General features: G+C 40.6%; 1 protein-coding gene across 2 annotated transcripts in view; it reads right to left on the minus strand.

Moving 5' to 3' along the window:
* Window positions 1-267: 267 nt before the first annotated feature.
* Window positions 268-17,503, minus strand: part of COL4A5 (collagen type IV alpha 5 chain) — a 75,169-nt gene continuing 57,933 nt past the window's right edge. Inside the window, exons 39-52 of one of the 2 annotated variants that reach the window (XR_008433358.1) lie at window positions 17,122-17,220; window positions 16,491-16,541; window positions 15,555-15,740; window positions 9,163-9,296; window positions 8,730-8,802; window positions 8,510-8,581; window positions 8,015-8,143; window positions 7,621-7,719; window positions 6,131-6,343; window positions 5,612-5,789; window positions 4,937-5,051; window positions 4,476-4,648; window positions 1,097-3,000; window positions 268-645 (exon numbers count right to left, since the gene is read on the minus strand). Coding sequence is in view for 1 of the 2 variants with exons in the window: in XM_053955420.1 (XP_053811395.1) it covers window positions 2,919-3,000; window positions 4,476-4,648; window positions 4,937-5,051; window positions 5,612-5,789; window positions 6,131-6,343; window positions 7,621-7,719; window positions 8,015-8,143; window positions 8,510-8,581; window positions 8,730-8,802; window positions 9,163-9,296; window positions 15,555-15,740; window positions 16,491-16,541; window positions 17,122-17,220 (1,604 nt within the window). In the remaining variant the exon portion in view is untranslated. Of the gene's footprint in view, window positions 3,001-4,475; window positions 4,649-4,936; window positions 5,052-5,611; window positions 5,790-6,130; window positions 6,344-7,620; window positions 7,720-8,014; window positions 8,144-8,509; window positions 8,582-8,729; window positions 8,803-9,162; window positions 9,297-15,554; window positions 15,741-16,490; window positions 16,542-17,121; window positions 17,221-17,503 lie in introns of both variants that reach the window. The other variant, XM_053955420.1, reaches the window with a different exon arrangement.

Raw genomic sequence — 17,503 nt, forward strand, 5'->3', positions numbered from 1 at the left:
CCTGCCAAAGCCACACGGTGCCCTCGAGTGGATGCAGCACGGCCCCGACAGCTCAGACCTGCCAGGTGCCTGCTGAGATTAACTAAAATAGCCCAAATCTATGTGATGAGAATAAAAACTTGCAAAATCATACCAGACATCAGGAAAAGAGCCTTAACCGGAGCTGAAGCGGTGTCCAGAGCTGCACAGTGTTTAAGTGTTGTTGAAAACTATTTTAAGGATCCAATGGCCAAAGCCATTTTCCTTTTTTAATAATAAAGCTGCAAACACAAACTTTTACCTGTAGTTTAATGTTTATATAGTGATGGATAGCACCTAGAGGCCCCAACCAACATTTGAGCCCCTTCAATATCTCTGCCCCAAGGAGCTTACAGTCTAAGCATCAAGAAGCAGAAGAGAGTAATAACCATGTTTTCTTTTATAGATCAGTAACTCCGATCCACCACAGGTCAAGTGATTTACCTGCTCTAGGGCACAGAAGGTGGGGTGAGAACTAACCCAACATCTCTTGAATCTCTGCTGCAGATCTCAAATGATGTTCCTTCATGTCTAGACCACTTTTCTCCTAGTAAAAAGTCACCCCTTTGGAATTCTGTGCCTGAAGCTCATAAAGGTTCAGGACTCCTGTCCAGGTCAGGGCCAGAGCTGCAAGGACAGAACAGAGAACAGAGCTGTCACAAGCGCAGCTGCTTTACATACTTTACTTTCCTGTGGTCATCTCACAGCTTTGGGCCCTGAAGCTGCCCCAAGACGAGCAGGTCTGGGTGCTCTGTGCCTTAGCCTGGAATAGGATCTCCTGTCTTGGTTTTACCTGCTGCAAGAGAAGCCCACATCTCACAAAGAAGCACCAGTTATGCACTGGTTTACTAAACATGGTCCACTATATTCCATGTCCCCACATCTGAACACTGTGTTGGTAAACACAAGATGGAGTGTTGGTAGGGAAGGCTGGGAGAGCCCTTTCCTTTGAGAGCTCCTTGGCCTTAGCATTCATTTTTCTGCTGTTTTAGGGCTAGGGATTGGCAGCTATGTTCATTTTAGACTTCTGCAGAGCCAGCAGCAAGATAAGAGTTTGTGTTTACATGAAGAGACTTACTATTTTATTTCAGCTTTGGTAACAAGTTCCTGACTTGGAGGTAGCAGCAGGTTCAGTTTATTACCACATGCATCAGCAAACCAAACTAAACTGAGCTGAAAGATACACATTGCTGAATTCCCACTCTCTACCAACAGATATAACTGCAGCTAATGGAAAAAAGACAAAGCTATTATTATTTTGCACTTTGAATTAAAGAACTTCAGTTTCATACTTAGTTGAAAGCTTTAGAAATCAGCACCAATCTCATTGTATATCACTGCCACCTGCTTAGTCACCAGTCCTATGTCTTTGTCAAATGTGTAAAACAAGGATATGTCAGATGTTCTGTGTTTACAGGGATAACTGGAAGGTAAGAACAGCCATTAGCAGATAAATTACTTAACAGTATTCAATAAACAAATACACATCACCTGTATAGAGCAGTACGTTAATTCACAAGCTAGGTTGTATTGATAGTCGAGGTGGCAATATACAACGAAAATATGAAAGTATTGTCACGGGACAGAGTCCTGCATTGTCAGGGAGCTGTTTATACATGAGGGTAAATGAAACGCTCTGACCATGGAAGCTGAACAGTCATGCATACAAAAGTGATCACTTTTCAGCTATTGCACAAGTAGTGACACTCTTTAGACAGACAGAGGAGGATTCTTACAAACTGACATCAGAAAGACTGCATGCACCATCTTTCAAGGCCTTATGTGAACTACACATACACAGGAGTTGCTGTATACTGTGAATACATTGTAGATGTGTATAAATTCACATAAGATGAAAAGATTCATTTGTAAATAGGAAAGTTTCCACCAGCTTATGCTTTATTTTATTCAGAAGGTTTCTTAGTGTGTATACTATTTTGGATAAAACATATGACACCACTTCAGAGTTGAAGTTTCATGCAAGCATCATCCTAAATGCTTTGGTGACTGGATATTCCCAAAGGACTAGTTTGGTTAAACCAAACTGATTACTAAAATGTGAATGTGACTTGTATTCTTAAAAGTAGGATATAGAATATGGCTAATAATTTCACATATTTTCACAAGATAAAAAACCCCTTTTCAAGTGGATTGGGTTTTCTAAGCACAAGTAAAACCACTGCTAGTATGGTGTACAACATTTAAAACCCTGATCAAAATTACTTCAGAATAACTGTGCATTCCCCAAATATATCAGGTTGGCAACTGAGGAAGGAAATGAAAAATTAAATGAATAAGTTGGCATAAGAGGGGTAAATTCTCTCTGTACCACAAGTTTCATAATAAAATACTGTCTTATCTTTTAGTTTTAGACATAAGGATTTTTATCTCAGTCTGGTTTGTTTCTAGATGACTAAAAGTTTAGATTAAAAAGGTGTTTACACAATATACACATTTCATTACTTACAAAGAGAAATAAGCTTAAAATTTCATATTAAAAATACAGTAGGGTTAGTAGCACCATGAAAAATGTTTTTCAAAACTGCAGTCTTGTTATTTTAAACATACTCAGTGCGTCGTGTTCTTCTCTATTCTCTTGGTTGATCAAAAGGTGCCATTTGGTACAGGGAGAGAAATGAAAAAATTCATCTTCTGATCCTTTGTGAACCTCGAGTGTTCTTTTCTATTTCCAAGAGGTCAATTCTTTCATCTTAGTCCTGTTGTCAAAAACATACTGAACAACCCTTAGTTTGGCACATGAGTGAGGTACACTTGAATTTGCATGTTTAAAACAGTTTGGATTTGTTTCTTTTCTTTCTGCACAGTAGCACCATTGTTGCAGCTGGAAGACAGTGCATCTTAGGAATTTTCAACTGTTTTATAAAACATCCTCCAAGATGTTACGTCTTCTTCATGCAAACTTGACAACGACTAATCCGCGTCCTCAAGTCTCCAGCTTTCAGTGTCTCAGACTGAGGTTTGCTGGTTGACAGACACAAAGGAAAGGTTGCATTAGGTTTTTCTTTGTTTACAGTTCCTTTCAACTTCTACTGAATTCACTGTTTCATATAAAATCTAAGGATGTGAGCAGGGAATGAATCCTGAATTTGAGTTTTTCTAAAAGGGATCATTCTGTCTGTTGCCAGCACCAGGTGACAGATGCTCAGTTGTGTCAGTGTCCCCAAGGTATGCTAAGAACCTGTTTCAGTCTGGCAGGTGCTGGAGCACAAACACAACCCAAGGGGAAGGTGAACTGTGTACATTTTAGATTGTATCTGGGGTCTCTTTCTAGCCTTTAGTTGAAGGGTACTTTAACAACACATCAAAAGTACTGGTAGAGTCAGAGCTGTATTTAAGTGGTAGCTTTACCAAATAATTTATTTTCATTTTGAATGGGTAACAAGATAGGAGATTAATACAATTAGTGCAATATGTGTGTACACCAGACAAATACTTAAAAGTTCCTTTAAAAAAATAGAATGAAGAAGGAAGTTGTTTTAATGGGAGGGAGAAAACAGTAGAGAGAGAAATCTCAAGGGTGCATGGCAGCTACTAATAGGAAGTTTTCACTGGTGAGTTACCAATAATCAACTACCCAGAAAAGAGTGATGAATTATGTCAAGTACCCTGATTGTAGGTGTTACAAAACCAACTTGGGGCCACCACTGCTCAGAGCATAGTGTCAGCCCTGTGCCACAAAGCTACACTTTTCAATTAGATAGCAGGAAATAGTAAGAGTGTTTTATCAGCACACAAACAGGGCAGTAGCTATTTATTCTATGAAAGGAGATGATTCTTCAGTGAAGAAATGATTTGCTACTCAACTTGAAAGAGAAAAAGTTGGAGGGGCTCCAGCTGATATGCTCACTGCAGAGAAGGTGAGGACACAATGGCCACTGGCTTCCTTGCAGCCAAAATGTCTTCCTGTTTCCTTCTGCAAAGCGTGGAATAAAATGCTGGCCATGGAGCATAGGAAACCTTCTTCATAGAAGGTTTTTAAATACAAGTCATATGAAGCTTTGCCTTAAAATTTTAAGTAGAGTTGATCTTGCCCTTCACTCCTATCCCTTGTATATCTGTGAACCACCTTTCCAAATATTTGAGTTTATGGAAAGGTTTGGCAAGAAAAAAATCAAAATTGTTCTTTTGGGCTCCAAATACAGTAAACACAGTAGCACTGTGTAGTACCTCAGAGGAGGTACTACAACAAAATGTGAATGAGAGTTGACACAAAAAGAATCTGGCTCCTTGCAAAACAGAATGTGCCCTAGCAAGTTTTTACATAATATTAAAGGCTTACCAAAGAAACACTTGAAAAACTGGTTGTGAGGGGGAAAACAAGGTAAATTATTTCCCTATATCCCTATAAACAAATATCTTTTGATCTTTGGAATAAATTCAGTTTCAAAAGCATTCATTCTGGAATAAAGCAATAGACAAGAAACAGGTTTTCTTACCTGAACATTTCTGACACCTCTACAGTTGCCAGCCAGAAGCTGTATGAATTGGCATAATAATTACAGGTGCCCCGACCATGGCATTCGATGAATGGTGCTGAACGGAATTCTTCCAAACAGGATCCAGGCGATGCCAAGGCCTGTCCAGAGCCCTCTGCTCCAGCACTCGTGTGCTAATGGAGGGAACAAGGATACAAACAAGGATCTTAGGTGGTAAAAACTGAATAGCACAGCAGTCAGCTACTGAAAAGTCACTGTTCATTCTTGGCAGAGATAATGTGGTGGCAGGCACCTCCATAAACGTCAGTGGCGCTGGGATCTGTGTACTGTCAGTCCTGGCTACCTTGGTTAGTGGCTGAAGGTAAAATGACAACCCTTGCAGTTCTTATCAGTGTCCTAAAGCAGCTGAGGTCACAGGTGGGCAGGCAGTAGCTGCTTCTGGAGAAGGAGGCAGTTCTTACCATCATGAAAGAGTAACCAATCCAGAGGGAGTCCCAGCCTGGAGGACATGAAGGGATCTGAATGGTCTGACTGTGGACAGCTATCACCATAGCAGGAGCTTCACACACAACACATCTGGACACAGGGGAATACCAGAGAAACATGTGATGTTAAAATATAATAGGAGTATGTTTTATTAAGAATTCTTACACTGAAAAAGGGAGCAACTCTCACGAGAGGCTCACCTATTAATCTAGACTTCTATTTTTCACATATTTTGTGACTGCAATAAGAGTCTTTTGGAGCTCAAATCTGTCTGTATTTTCACTACATTGGGTAAAATACTGAAGCAGTTCCTGAAACAGAAACTGGAAGCTCAAAGTCCCCAAGTGAGTGCCTTAATCCTAAAGCCAATTGCTTATATGTTCTTTCCTGTCCACAATGATCTCTCACTGCTGACTGCAGAGCTTGCTTCTTTGAGAAAAGCTGTACAGCCTCTTCTTATCACTGCTGCAGGAAGATGAACCTCTGCAGACAATGAATACTTTAAAACAAATTATTTTTCTAGTCTCTCCCAGAACAAAACATGACAGATTCATCTCTTAATTCCCAAGCTGCATGTTGGAAACACATGGGGGTAAGATGTACTGTTTCTCCAGATACTAAAACAGAGCTGCTGGCCTGCTTTGCCTCACCGGCTAATGAATGGCTGAATGCTTTGCCCAGTCAGTGGCTCCATGCTCATCGGCATCGACTCGGGGGTTGACAGCCAGTAGGAATAGTCATTCCTTGATGCAAAGTTACAAACATTGTTGATGTTGCAGAACATGAAGGGCATTGTGCTGAAACGTCTAAGACAGCTCCCAGCAGTACCTACAGAGTAAGACACATAAGACAGTAAAGTTTTCACTTCATTGCTTTTTATAGCAATTCTTTCAGAACAGTACTTCTGGATCCTTCCTCTCCCTCCTGTGAGTGCACAGCAAGTGCTATCAGATTGTCACATGGGGGAAAAACTTCACTTCTCCATTTTGGTTTACATTCCTTCATCCTGAATTACAATGTGCATCCTCTGGAGATAACAGATCTCAGTATGCAATCCCCATTCTCAGCTAGAAATCTCCAAGACTGCTATGTCTTCAGAGAACCCAAGCATTCAAAGAAGCAGCTACAACATATTTCCTCTTAAGAGAGAGCCATACAGAATATCTCACCCAAATCCTGGCCGTGTGCTCTCTCATTTCCCTGCACATATAGAAGAGAGAACCCATCATATATTCTTGATGTTCCCTGTGGACAGAGTGGTGTATCGCTGGTCTGGCTGTGCCGAGTTATGAGGAATCCGTGAGCAACAGAAGCTGTTCCAGGAGGACCAGGTGGGCCTTGTAAGCCATCAGGACCAGGAGGTCCTTGTATTCCTCGTGAACCTGTTCACATGAGAGAAACACAACACAGTGTTGATTAACACCATTGCTTGCTCTTTTAGGACCACCATAGCTCTGGAATGTTGTTGGTTTTATGATTAAGTGCTTGTGTGTTAGGGCACCTGGTATTTGCTAACACTGTCTTCCTGGATTTTTTTTCATTTAAGCTTGGTTGAATCAGGGAGCTTGTCATAGGTGGTTGTAACAGTGGAACTTCTCTGTGTTATAGGGGTATTGTGAAGTTAAATATTCTCAGGGCTGTCAGGCACTATGATAACTGCAGAGGACATGGCAGCCACTGGAATGACTTCAGTCAGTGTCCCACTTCCAAAATGTATCTGTGCGTGCAGCTTAAGATAATGTTGAAATATCTTGCTCAAGATCACAAAATAAATGGCAGAGCCAGAAACAGGGGCAAGTCTCACTCCAAGCCATGCTGTGGTAACACCTGAGCCAAAGCCCATCAAAATGATAAGCTGCTGCCAGTTTTGGAATAGGTTACTAAAAGTGGAAATAAGCTAGAACAGCCTTGAATGTGAGCAAAAATGAGTCAAATGACTGAGAAATGTATCAGAAAAGGCTGTTCTTGAACAGCAATATCAGGAAATATAACTACAAATATTTAGACTGTGTTATTCTGCAGTCATTATATACATTTTTTTACCAAAATGATGCTAACAGATTTCATAAAGCTGCTCAGAGAAAAAGGAAAAAGGTGTTATGGATCTTTGTATACTTTTTAACTGTTTTAATTCTAATACTTTTTCTCACAGATTGCAATAGAGAACTACTTAATATTTATCACCTTTAGAAAATTGTCCCAGTGCCTAGTCTGATTTCTCAAATCCTAGTTCAGTAGTTTTAGGCAATACCTAAATGATAGTCCAATCTCTGACTTTGGTGAAACTCTTTTATGAAGTCTGTTTATCCCATTCATAACTTCCATGCAAAATAAGCATTATTTTACTAATCTCTCTCTTCAGTTTCTTACAGTCTTCATTATCTCCTCTGCATCATCTGTGCTACAAAGGGAATGCCATTAAGCTTGAGGTAAAGCACTTGACAATGTTACTCAGCAATGACCAGCAATGTGTTGGTGCTGAGAATATTCCAAATCAAAGTATGTTCAGGTGCTTGTAATATTTCTGCATTAAGAAAATCCTAAAATTATGATTTTACCATTATTCCCATGGAGCAAAGATCTTACTTCCCAGTATTGACCTCCATTCAGAAATGGGAGTCTCTTTTTCCAGTGAGTCCTCATAGCATAAACACCCTACCTGGCTGGCCTGGGAGACCTCTCTCTCCTTTTCGTCCTGCTGGACCATCAAAACCAGGAAGTCCATCTCTCCCTGGGTCACCAGGAAGACCAATTGGACCTAGAATACACAAAAGCATAACTGAAATAAAAGCTCTTGAAATCTCACTACAGAAATCTTCAAGTTGTCAATGACTCATCTGCTGCTTCTTTCTGATACATAAGAGAAGAACAGTCAATGAAACCAGATGTGTATGGTGGAATCCTGTGTTCATCTGTTACCTATTAACCTGCATTTCTCTCTTGCCCCTTGCTGAGCTCAGTAACTCATCTCTGCAGCCTGTGCCATGTCACTGGCACTGCCACCTGCACTCAGATACATTTCTGGTCATGTCCTCTGCAGCCTTGGCTCGTACCTGGCAATCCCTGTGGCCCTGGCAATCCAGGTGGCCCTTTGGACCCAGGCTGTCCTGGAGGACCTGGGGAACCAGGATCACCTTTGACAACAATGCTTCGTCCAATGGTACCTGGTAAACCTGGTGGACCTGAGAGAAGGAAGATTGGTATTAGATAAACGAAGGTGGAAGACAGCATTAGAAACAGTTTCTTTATTTCACAATCAGAAGCCAAGAGCTCCATCATTGCAAGAAAGAATAAGTGTATGTATAGGACAAAAAAGTACTCTTGGTGACCCCCTCTAAGGACCCTTCTCAAAAGAGTTAATCCATATAGACTGAATACAGAGTATAAAACATATTAGAATTACTTGTAAGGGCTAAAAAGGACAGGTTGGAATTATGTTGAAGATCTTGCTCACTTCACTTTGACTGCTGGCTGAGACCAACTCATCTATGTAACAAATTCTACTGACAGGGAGCAAAAGTGACAGTGCCACTACCCAGGACTCCTACCTGGTGGGCCTGGCAGTCCCTGGCTGCCCGTGAGGCCAGCGGGTCCTGCAGGTCCAGTGGGACCCTTCATACCTGAAACATCAAATTCACACAGTTACCCAGTGAAAGAACATGCTGTTCTACAAAGTCTGCTGCAGGAATGGCCTAAACAGGCTGTTACTGTGTCTGGAGGTTTTGCTCAAAATGCTGGTTAAATACCTGGGAATACCCAGTGAAATACCTGGGAATCCTGGAACGCCTGGAACCCCGGGGTCACCCTTCATTCCATTCAGACCTGGACGACCAGGATCCCCCTGAAGAGAAGAGCCTCATGTTATTCCCTCATCTCAGCAGTTCCAGAGAACCAGAATGGAACAGGTGGCTGGGGACAACAAAGCACACTGGGGGCTGTGGAGGGCTGAGGCCATGGGGGGCTGTCATGAGAGTGGGAACACGAGGCTGCACGGACAGCTCCCATGGGAACATTAGCAGGGACATCCTGCCTAGATACTGGGGGATAGCTGAGGAAAAGATCCTCTTCCTTCCTACAAGACAAGGTGTTAGCTACTACAATTTGGCTTTTATTATGTTGAACTGCATGTTCCACCTAAATATATTCCAGTTTTATTGGATTTAAAAATTAACTAGGGGGAAAACTCCATTTCTTGTCATACCTGGCGTCCCGGTGGTCCTTGATCTCCCTTTGGACCAGTCAGGCCAGGTGGACCAGGTGGACCTGGGTTCCCTTTTTCCCCTTTAAGTCCTCCACTGCCTGGTGGCCCTCGTGGACCTTCTGGGCCTGGTGGACCTTAACATTGCAGAACAAATATGCACACATCAGTATATATCATTCATTCTGCCCCAGTTTGTGCCTTCAGTGTTTAAAAAAAAAAAAAAAAAAAAAAAAAAAAAAAAAGGCTTAACTTCTCAGCTCTATTTCAGTGCTAAATTCAGGGTAAACTAAAAGGAAAACAAGTTAGAGGAATTATTTGCACTACCCAAATCAGGAATCAAGGCCTCTTATCTAGCTGATGAGGCAGGTCTTGCCAGAAGGCAGTGCAGCTCACCTGCATTAGCAGCTTACTGGTGACCAGACCAGTGCCTTTACTAGGAGCCAAGAAACCCAAAATTAGATGGTACAAACATCTCCTCTGCTGACCTGCATGACATTCACCATGTCTTAAGTGCTTCTTAACAACCTGAATTCCTTTTGTAAGCTAGTCTCAACACTAACACAGTACAGTGTAAACACTGTAGTACTGCTTTCTTGTTAGAATTTGGCATACCTATTAAGGAGCACACGTGTGCTGTCTCCTGACTGCTGGGCAGCAGGAAGCTTGTCATTCTGCCTCATCTACATAACAACCTGAGTTGCAGAAACTTCCTTATATTGAATGACTCTTCCTGCAACTGATTTTTTTAATCTTTAGTAGACTTACACTGTGTAAACCTAACAGAGAAACTGGGCTGGTCTTCAAATATTTTGCCTTTGCTACAGCCGGATTAATCCAAAACAAAGCAGTGGGTATAAAAGAAACTCTGAGTTTCTCAGATCAACTCAAAGATGAGACCTCCATCTTTGTCCCACCATCTAAATGGAAGGTAACAGGCATAAATTTGTGGCAAAATAAACCATAAGCAAGTGCAGCAACAGCTAATAACATTTTACAAGTTAGAGCTCATAATTGGATTAACAAAAGGATTTTTTTGCAGAACAGAGCTATGACATACTCTCCTGCAGTACAAATCTAACATTTATCAGTGTGCTGGATTTTCAGCCCTCCTGCAACTTTGAATCTCCTTTGACATCCTCATAATCTATACCCAATGGATAAATTTGATTATTTGTGTTTCTTCATGCAAATTTGAGTATAGAATTCCTTCCCTTTTTAAATCAACAGCAATTTTGTACCAGATTTCACACATATCCTGTAGCAGTTTCAGCTACAGAAAACATCCCATCATGCAAGGATTTTTGTGTTCATTTTGCTCTTTCATACTGGTCTAGTACTGTTCACATGCAAAATAATACCAGGTTACCATCTGGGGCATGCTAATCAAACACATACGGTCTGCAGAATAAGCACAGCCCTTAAAAAGACAATCACAGAATTACAGGAAAACATCTGTTTCTCTTACATCAAGTGCAATGCAGTAAAACAAATTGCCCGAGTTAAGAGTCTAACCTGGAGGCCCTGGAAGGATCAGAGTTCACCAAAGCCCAATGATCGATGTTAGAAGGGTCAGACATCACACAGTACAAAACAAGATTACTAGTTAGAAATAGTACAGATGACAGCAAATACACTACACAACAACCCATTTCACCAGCATATTTTGTATTTACAGTATAATCCACATGCATGCATAAAACCACACATGAATACACAAACATAGGTATTTTCAGATACTAGTTATTCTGGTGACTAGGCTCTACTGAAACTAATTTGACATTTCATTTAACAGCAAACTTAAAGCTTCACTAGAGAATGTTTTATTGCTTTAACATTACAGCTAAGGCCTATAAATGGTTAGTCCTGCTCACAACAGGGTTTGGACTATGAAACCATTTCACTGACAATACTCAGCCTCACAGGGCCCGGGGCTTGGCAAACAGGTAAATTGTGAAATACAACTTACTCCTGTGCAAAGTTCTGCTTTGGGCAGGGGGGAAGTGTGACTAACAGAAGGACTTATCAACACTAATCAGGTATGAGCCTCAACTACCTGTGAATACAATTCCAGGACTGAAAAGTAGGCTTAGGCCCTCTTTGAAACTGTAAGCAAGATTGACATGGATCAACAGGGCTGCAAATGCTGTCAGCAACAATACAGCAGAACTTGCAAATTTTTTGTCAATGTCTTGATAAAAACATTTCAAGATGCTAATTTACCTAAGATTATATGGAGAATGGCACGTGATAACATCCTTAGAAAAATGATTTAAATGCCCTCTCTCAAAAGATAAGCTGGTTGTCCCTACAATGCTCCTAAGTGAATATACATTTTAGCTTCTGTGCCGCTTGCATATTTCATGTCAGTGAAATGATTTAAATATATCAACATATCATCATGCAATTTACAGCTAAAAACTACAATAAATACACATCAGGTTTACCTCACAGCACTATTTCTTACATATTTGGTAAATTATTTTAAATACTAACTGTAATACAGTTGTTAAAAATAATGACATGGACATTTCATTGTTACTGTTAAGTACTTATAAACTATATTTTACTGATAGGTAAGTTTTGCTATGATTTATATATCAGTCCTACACATGTTCATCACTGAATTCTGGCTGATCCCAGTCACAGGGTGGAACAAAATTTGATGCAATTGCTTAGTTCCTCTCAGCACCCCATGATGGCAGCTCTCTTTGAAAGTGTGGTTACTGCTTGGGTGACCACAGTTAAATTAAAAGGTAAAGCCACATTCCCTTTTTTTGACATGGCTGCATAAAGATAGGATTCAGACATCAGGGGCTACCAAATTTGCTACCTCGTGGTGCTTAGGACAGCAGGCTGAAAACTAAAATGTATTCCTTTATTAAATTTTCATGACAGTTCTTTGCTGCTTGAAAATCATCATAGCAAAACCTAAAGACATCATTATTATTAAATAGATATACAAAGTCATTTTCAGTCTAGACACAGATGTTAAAATCTTCCCAAGTGCCAGTTTGGGAGTGTATCAGTTCCATGCTGATACACTAAGGTTACAGTAAATGTCTCACCAATTCTCTCCCACTGCCCTAGTGCCAGGGAGGACATGGCTGTGAGCTTTATTTTCATTAAATATTTGTACAAGGTAGAACTTTCTTCATTTCCTCTAAATGGGCTAGTGAAGTGAAACAATGGAAATAAGGATTTCTCTGCAGTGAATATTTAAAAGGCTCTAAATTGAGAATCTAAAGCATCACTGTTAGTCTACATAAATTTTCCTACCAATACTGTTGGTATAAAAGAAGCATCTAATTTATTCAAGTCACTTGAGTGTCCAAAATCAACAGTGGCAGGTGCTACAAAAATGACTACTGTCACTTGCCCAAGCTGCAACACACAATTATGCAGCAAGTCATGGGAGGACAGTGCAATGTGCTTTTTTAAAAAAAGCTGAAAATCAGAATATATTGTTTCCAACTGCACTGAGGGAAAAAAAAGCCAAAAAAAAGTTTCACAGCTGGGGACACTGCATAAAAGCCTTGCAAATCTAGACTCACATGGTTTTCCACCATGGGCAGAGCAACTGTGTCCTTCCAATGTCAGTCCCACAACATGGAAGAGATGGCTGAAAGCCAACTCTGAGCATTTTTTTCCCCACCACAAATTAAAAGGTATGTCTGAAACATGACTCTGCATATCTACATTTAGACACTACAAAAGTAATACATTCATCTTCATGCAAAGTTATTATTTTGGAGTTACGGGGCTAACCTGAGGGACCTGGGAGTAGGGGGTCAGAATTCACCAAGGTCATCATTAGAACAAGGGGAAAAACATCAAAATTGTTAGAAATATCAACAAACTAACATATTCAACTAAACCTTTCTTTTTAGATTTAGCTCAATATTCCTTTACATACAGTGTGCAAAACACCAAACTATTATTATTTATAGCAAGGAAAATAGACATGTGGAGCAACAGTAGTGTTCTGTTGCCCTGGAAATTGGCTTAATTTTATAATAAATTAATAAATCTATGTCAACACCATCTATCAATGTTTATTTTAGGGGTAACTCAACTGGAGTCAGAGAGCTACATCATGTTTGACTTCATCTCTTTTGCTAATCTTAGAATATACCCAGAAGCCAACAACAAACAGTACACGCAAACAGCTTCTGGTTTTATTTCTGTCCCTAGAAGGGGTAATTTGACAGCCACACAGCTGCTTTTATGAGTAACTGCCTTATGTTGAAATGTTACAAAATCAGCATTCCAACAATAGACTCTGTTATCATCAGAAACAAAAGGCTGGAGTGCTGATTGTACCAGAACTGCAATAATAGTTTGGTTTATCCGCATTAGTTCACACGTAACTGAGCAAAACAAATGCTTCACTTTATACATTGCATGCAACAAAAATGGAAATAAGAGAAAGAAAAAGAAAGAGAGAACATGGCTGAGCAGAACCTCACTGGTTGTTTCCCCTGCTCATAAATCTGCACAAAATGAGTCCCACCATTGCTCCACCTTCCCAGCTGATCAGAATCAGTAAGCACTTGATTTAGGGAGGGAAGTGTGAACAGGATGAGCAGCTCCATAAAACCCCAATGCTACAGCAGAGCAGAGACCTCAGTTGGTACTTCTATTACACCTCAGAGGTTGCTTAGCCTGGTGTACTTTTAAAGACTTCTTTGAAGTTTGGAGATATCCTCTGTATAAAAAACTTCTAAAAATGAAAGCCTATATTGTTATGGACCAATCACTGTCCTGGGCCAAAATCTGAATGGCTGTACTACTCTGTATACAGAAGAATTAATGAAGTCCAAAGCAAACAGGGCTACAAATGTGCTGCAGGGATGCTCTGCTGCCTGGTTAGAGCCCCTGGGACACAGCAGGGAGTCAGTTCCTCCAGGAAAAAGGGGGAAGGCATGTACTCCTCATTCTACTAACCAAATAGGAAACCAGCAAGACATTGTGACTGGCTGGGGATTATTAATCCATAGGGTGGTTGTTCTACATCAGTCACACACAAAGCTGGTTTAGGATGAAACACAGCAGAAGGATTTTTACTGGCACTAAAAGAAAACCTCATTCTACTGGCAAACAGCACCCCAGTTCTAAGGTGTTATAGATTAAAACCAAGGTTTATAATGACTCATTTTTTAAATACACAGTTCAGGTATATGAGTTCATAGCCTACTCTGCAAAAGAAAAAACTCATATTGCCATTGATAATAACATATGGTTCAATTCCAGCTCTAGGGAAAATATTTTGATAAAATTCCTTTCAAAGAAACATTATTGAGTATGACTGCCTCCTCTTGTGTCAGAAGCAAGATGAGGAAAATGAAAACCTTTAAATCTTTTCAAGTGTATACTGCAAAGCTAAACTCTCCATTGATACCCAAAAATCAACGCTGTCTGTGTTGCAGCTATTTTACAAATGTACTAACTCAAAACTAACTTTCCTCAGAAAAGTCTTTTATTTAAAGAATAATTTGAGGGCAATAAATGAAAATATTACTTTACCATTAATCTGCAAAGGAAAAAAGTCCCTGTCATCAACCAATGGCTTGGTTTGAAAGCAGTCTCCTTTAGGGAGAATATCAAGCCTGTTATGTGAGATGAATCTTAGACGTAGCAAAGTACTTCTGGATTTAAGGTCCAGAACTAAGCTTGAGCTGGAGCTGTGGCAGGTTAATTTAAATTAGATTTTTTCAACAGCAGTATCTAAATGCAAATAAACATTCTGTGACACAAAATAGAAATCAATTTCTAACACAGGCCAGGTAGTTGCTCAGCAATGTTAACTCAGTGTAGTGTTTTCTCATTCCCAGAATTAGTTGGTGCAGGAATAAGATGCAAACATGGAATGGAAAGATGAACACGGCACGATGGAGCACGGAGTCCACGGGAGCCACGTGGCACGATGGAGCAATGACTTGTGTTACATGGCCTGGAGATGAGGAGCAGTATCCAATCTGACCATGCTGGGATGCTAGTGGGAATTGGATTTTCATGACTCGTAGGATGATGGGGCTTGTTACTTTTGGTTTTTTGTGCGCGGTGACGTTTGCTGATCGCGTAACAACACTGCAAAGGTCTCAGATGTTCAGAGGTGCTTGTGAGTGATTATTGGGGCAGCATGCGGAGAACCTCCCGCGTGGGAACGCCTTTGATTTTTGCTGCCAGGCATCCAAAATTTTGAGAAACTGAGGCTAGTTTATTTATAGATACTGGGGTTTTTTGGCAACATAATTCTCTGGTTGCCCACACACCTATGCCATGAGGCTTGACCTTATCCATCCAAATAAACAGAGCCAATTTAAAGGCTGATGACCTACCAGCAAAACATCAAAGTACTGGCAGATGTTCACAGGTATGGATCATGCTCTTACCTGGCCTTCCTGGAACACCTGGTGGGCCAGGACTACCTTTAGGACCTTCTAGAGGTGGCCCTGGTATTCCTGGTGGACCTGGTGGACCCTGCAGACCAGGGAATCCCTGGAAACCTGGTTCTCCCTTCGGTCCTGGAAGTCCAGGGGGTCCCGGTGGGCCAGGTAACCCCAGTTCTCCTTTTTGCCCTGTAGAAAGGCATATTTGTGAATACTGTTACCAGTTTATATAAAGCCCAAAAGCCAACTTGCAAAGCCATTTCTCTCTCTTGCAGAAGGCACAAGTCTGGCCACAACTCCCCTTATTTGCAGGGTGAGACAGGGTAAAATTGTCTAACATTCAGAAAAGAGTGAGGGCTAATAATTCTTGCAGGAGAAAGTGCTATAGCTTCTAACATGTTAAAAAGCCAGTGATGCTGTAATTCATAAACATCCTTGGAGACTGTAAGCCTACAAATAAGGCTTTCTGTGAAGAAATCTGTCAGTATTAAGACTTCATCCTTTTTTTGAGATGTTGCTGAAAATTAAGACATACTTGCAAAATTTTCAAATAAGCCTGGAGAATTTAGGAGCTTTAATGCTACCAGAGAAGAGCAATGTATCAGGTACCTATACTTTCAAAGCAGCTTCATTTATCATCTGTTTTGTGAATGCTTCATTTACTGACACCAATCAGCAAAGTTCCACACAATGCAATAGGCTATTTCTCTGTGTGCATTTATTCTGGCTGCATAATTGCTAATTTACAAAATACAGTGGTCAGTAATAAGATGTCTTTATTGCTGTGGTTAATTCAAAACCTCTGCTGAGGAAAAAAAAAATTACTTGTAGCTATAGCATTCATTTGTTACAGAAAAAACAACATACCCTTCTTGTTTTTGGTGTGTAAATGTATTTTACATTGAACCTTTTTAACCAAGGGCAACAGAAAAGCTTTACCTGACAATCCTGGGAGTCCTGGGGGTCCCGGACGCCCAAAACCTGGTAGACCTGAAAAAAAGACAGATTTAGACAAAAATGAATATTTAGCTTTCAGGTCTCCAGGAATGGGAATATGAGGCTTAGAACAATGAGAGTGCAGTTCATCTAAATAAGCTATTCCTTGAGATGGCTTGGATTGTCATTCACTCACCAGTCTTCCTCAAAGCTGGAGGTTTTGCTATTGAATGCATCCCTAACTTTCATAACTGTTTCCATCCCCTTGCGATCTGTTCTTTCAGATTTTGGGAGTTACTATGTTTGCATTTTTGTTTTAAGATCTATCTTTACAGCAGGGATTACAGTGGACTGTTTACCCACTGTGTAACTGAGCTGAAGCAATAAGCTACCATGGAATACAGGAACAGGGGCTGGTGTTAAAGCCAGGTAATAAAATTCAGGAGAGCTGACTGAATTCTTGTCCTGTGCCTCACTGGCAGCTTGCCAGCACCCTTTGTGAACCACCCAGCAGCCAGGAACCACAGGAACAGCTTTGAAGGTATAAGGGCAGTTACAGGAAAGAAAGAATAGAGCAAGCAGGACATGTCAATGCAGAGTGAAGAGGAAGAAAGAAACAGGAAGGGCACCTTACCTGGTTCACCCTTCTGACCCGCTGGTCCAGGGATACCATCTCGACCAGGCTGTCCCTTTTCCCCTGAAGGACCAGGAGGGCCAGGACGACCAATATCACCTAAAACAGGGATGGAACATATCAGCACAGTCTTAAAAGGCTGATGACCTAAAAGGCTGACAGCCTAAACTGCAGTAAAGAAAACCAGCATCCCCTTCACCACCATCTGAATCTAAAAGTGTGGTAATGCAATAAAAGATTTACAGCGGTGTAATCTTAAAATTAAACCTTTCTCTCTCACCCCTGACAATTTAGAAAAGTCTTTTAGGGCTGTGAATTTTCAAGCAGTCACTGTTTGCTAAAGATATAATGCTTCCCTTTAGAATAAATTATGATTTTGTTC

This window comes from Vidua chalybeata, chromosome 14 (assembly GCF_026979565.1).
Source record: "Vidua chalybeata isolate OUT-0048 chromosome 14, bVidCha1 merged haplotype, whole genome shotgun sequence".
NCBI classification, from domain to species: Eukaryota; Metazoa; Chordata; class Aves; order Passeriformes; family Viduidae; genus Vidua; species Vidua chalybeata.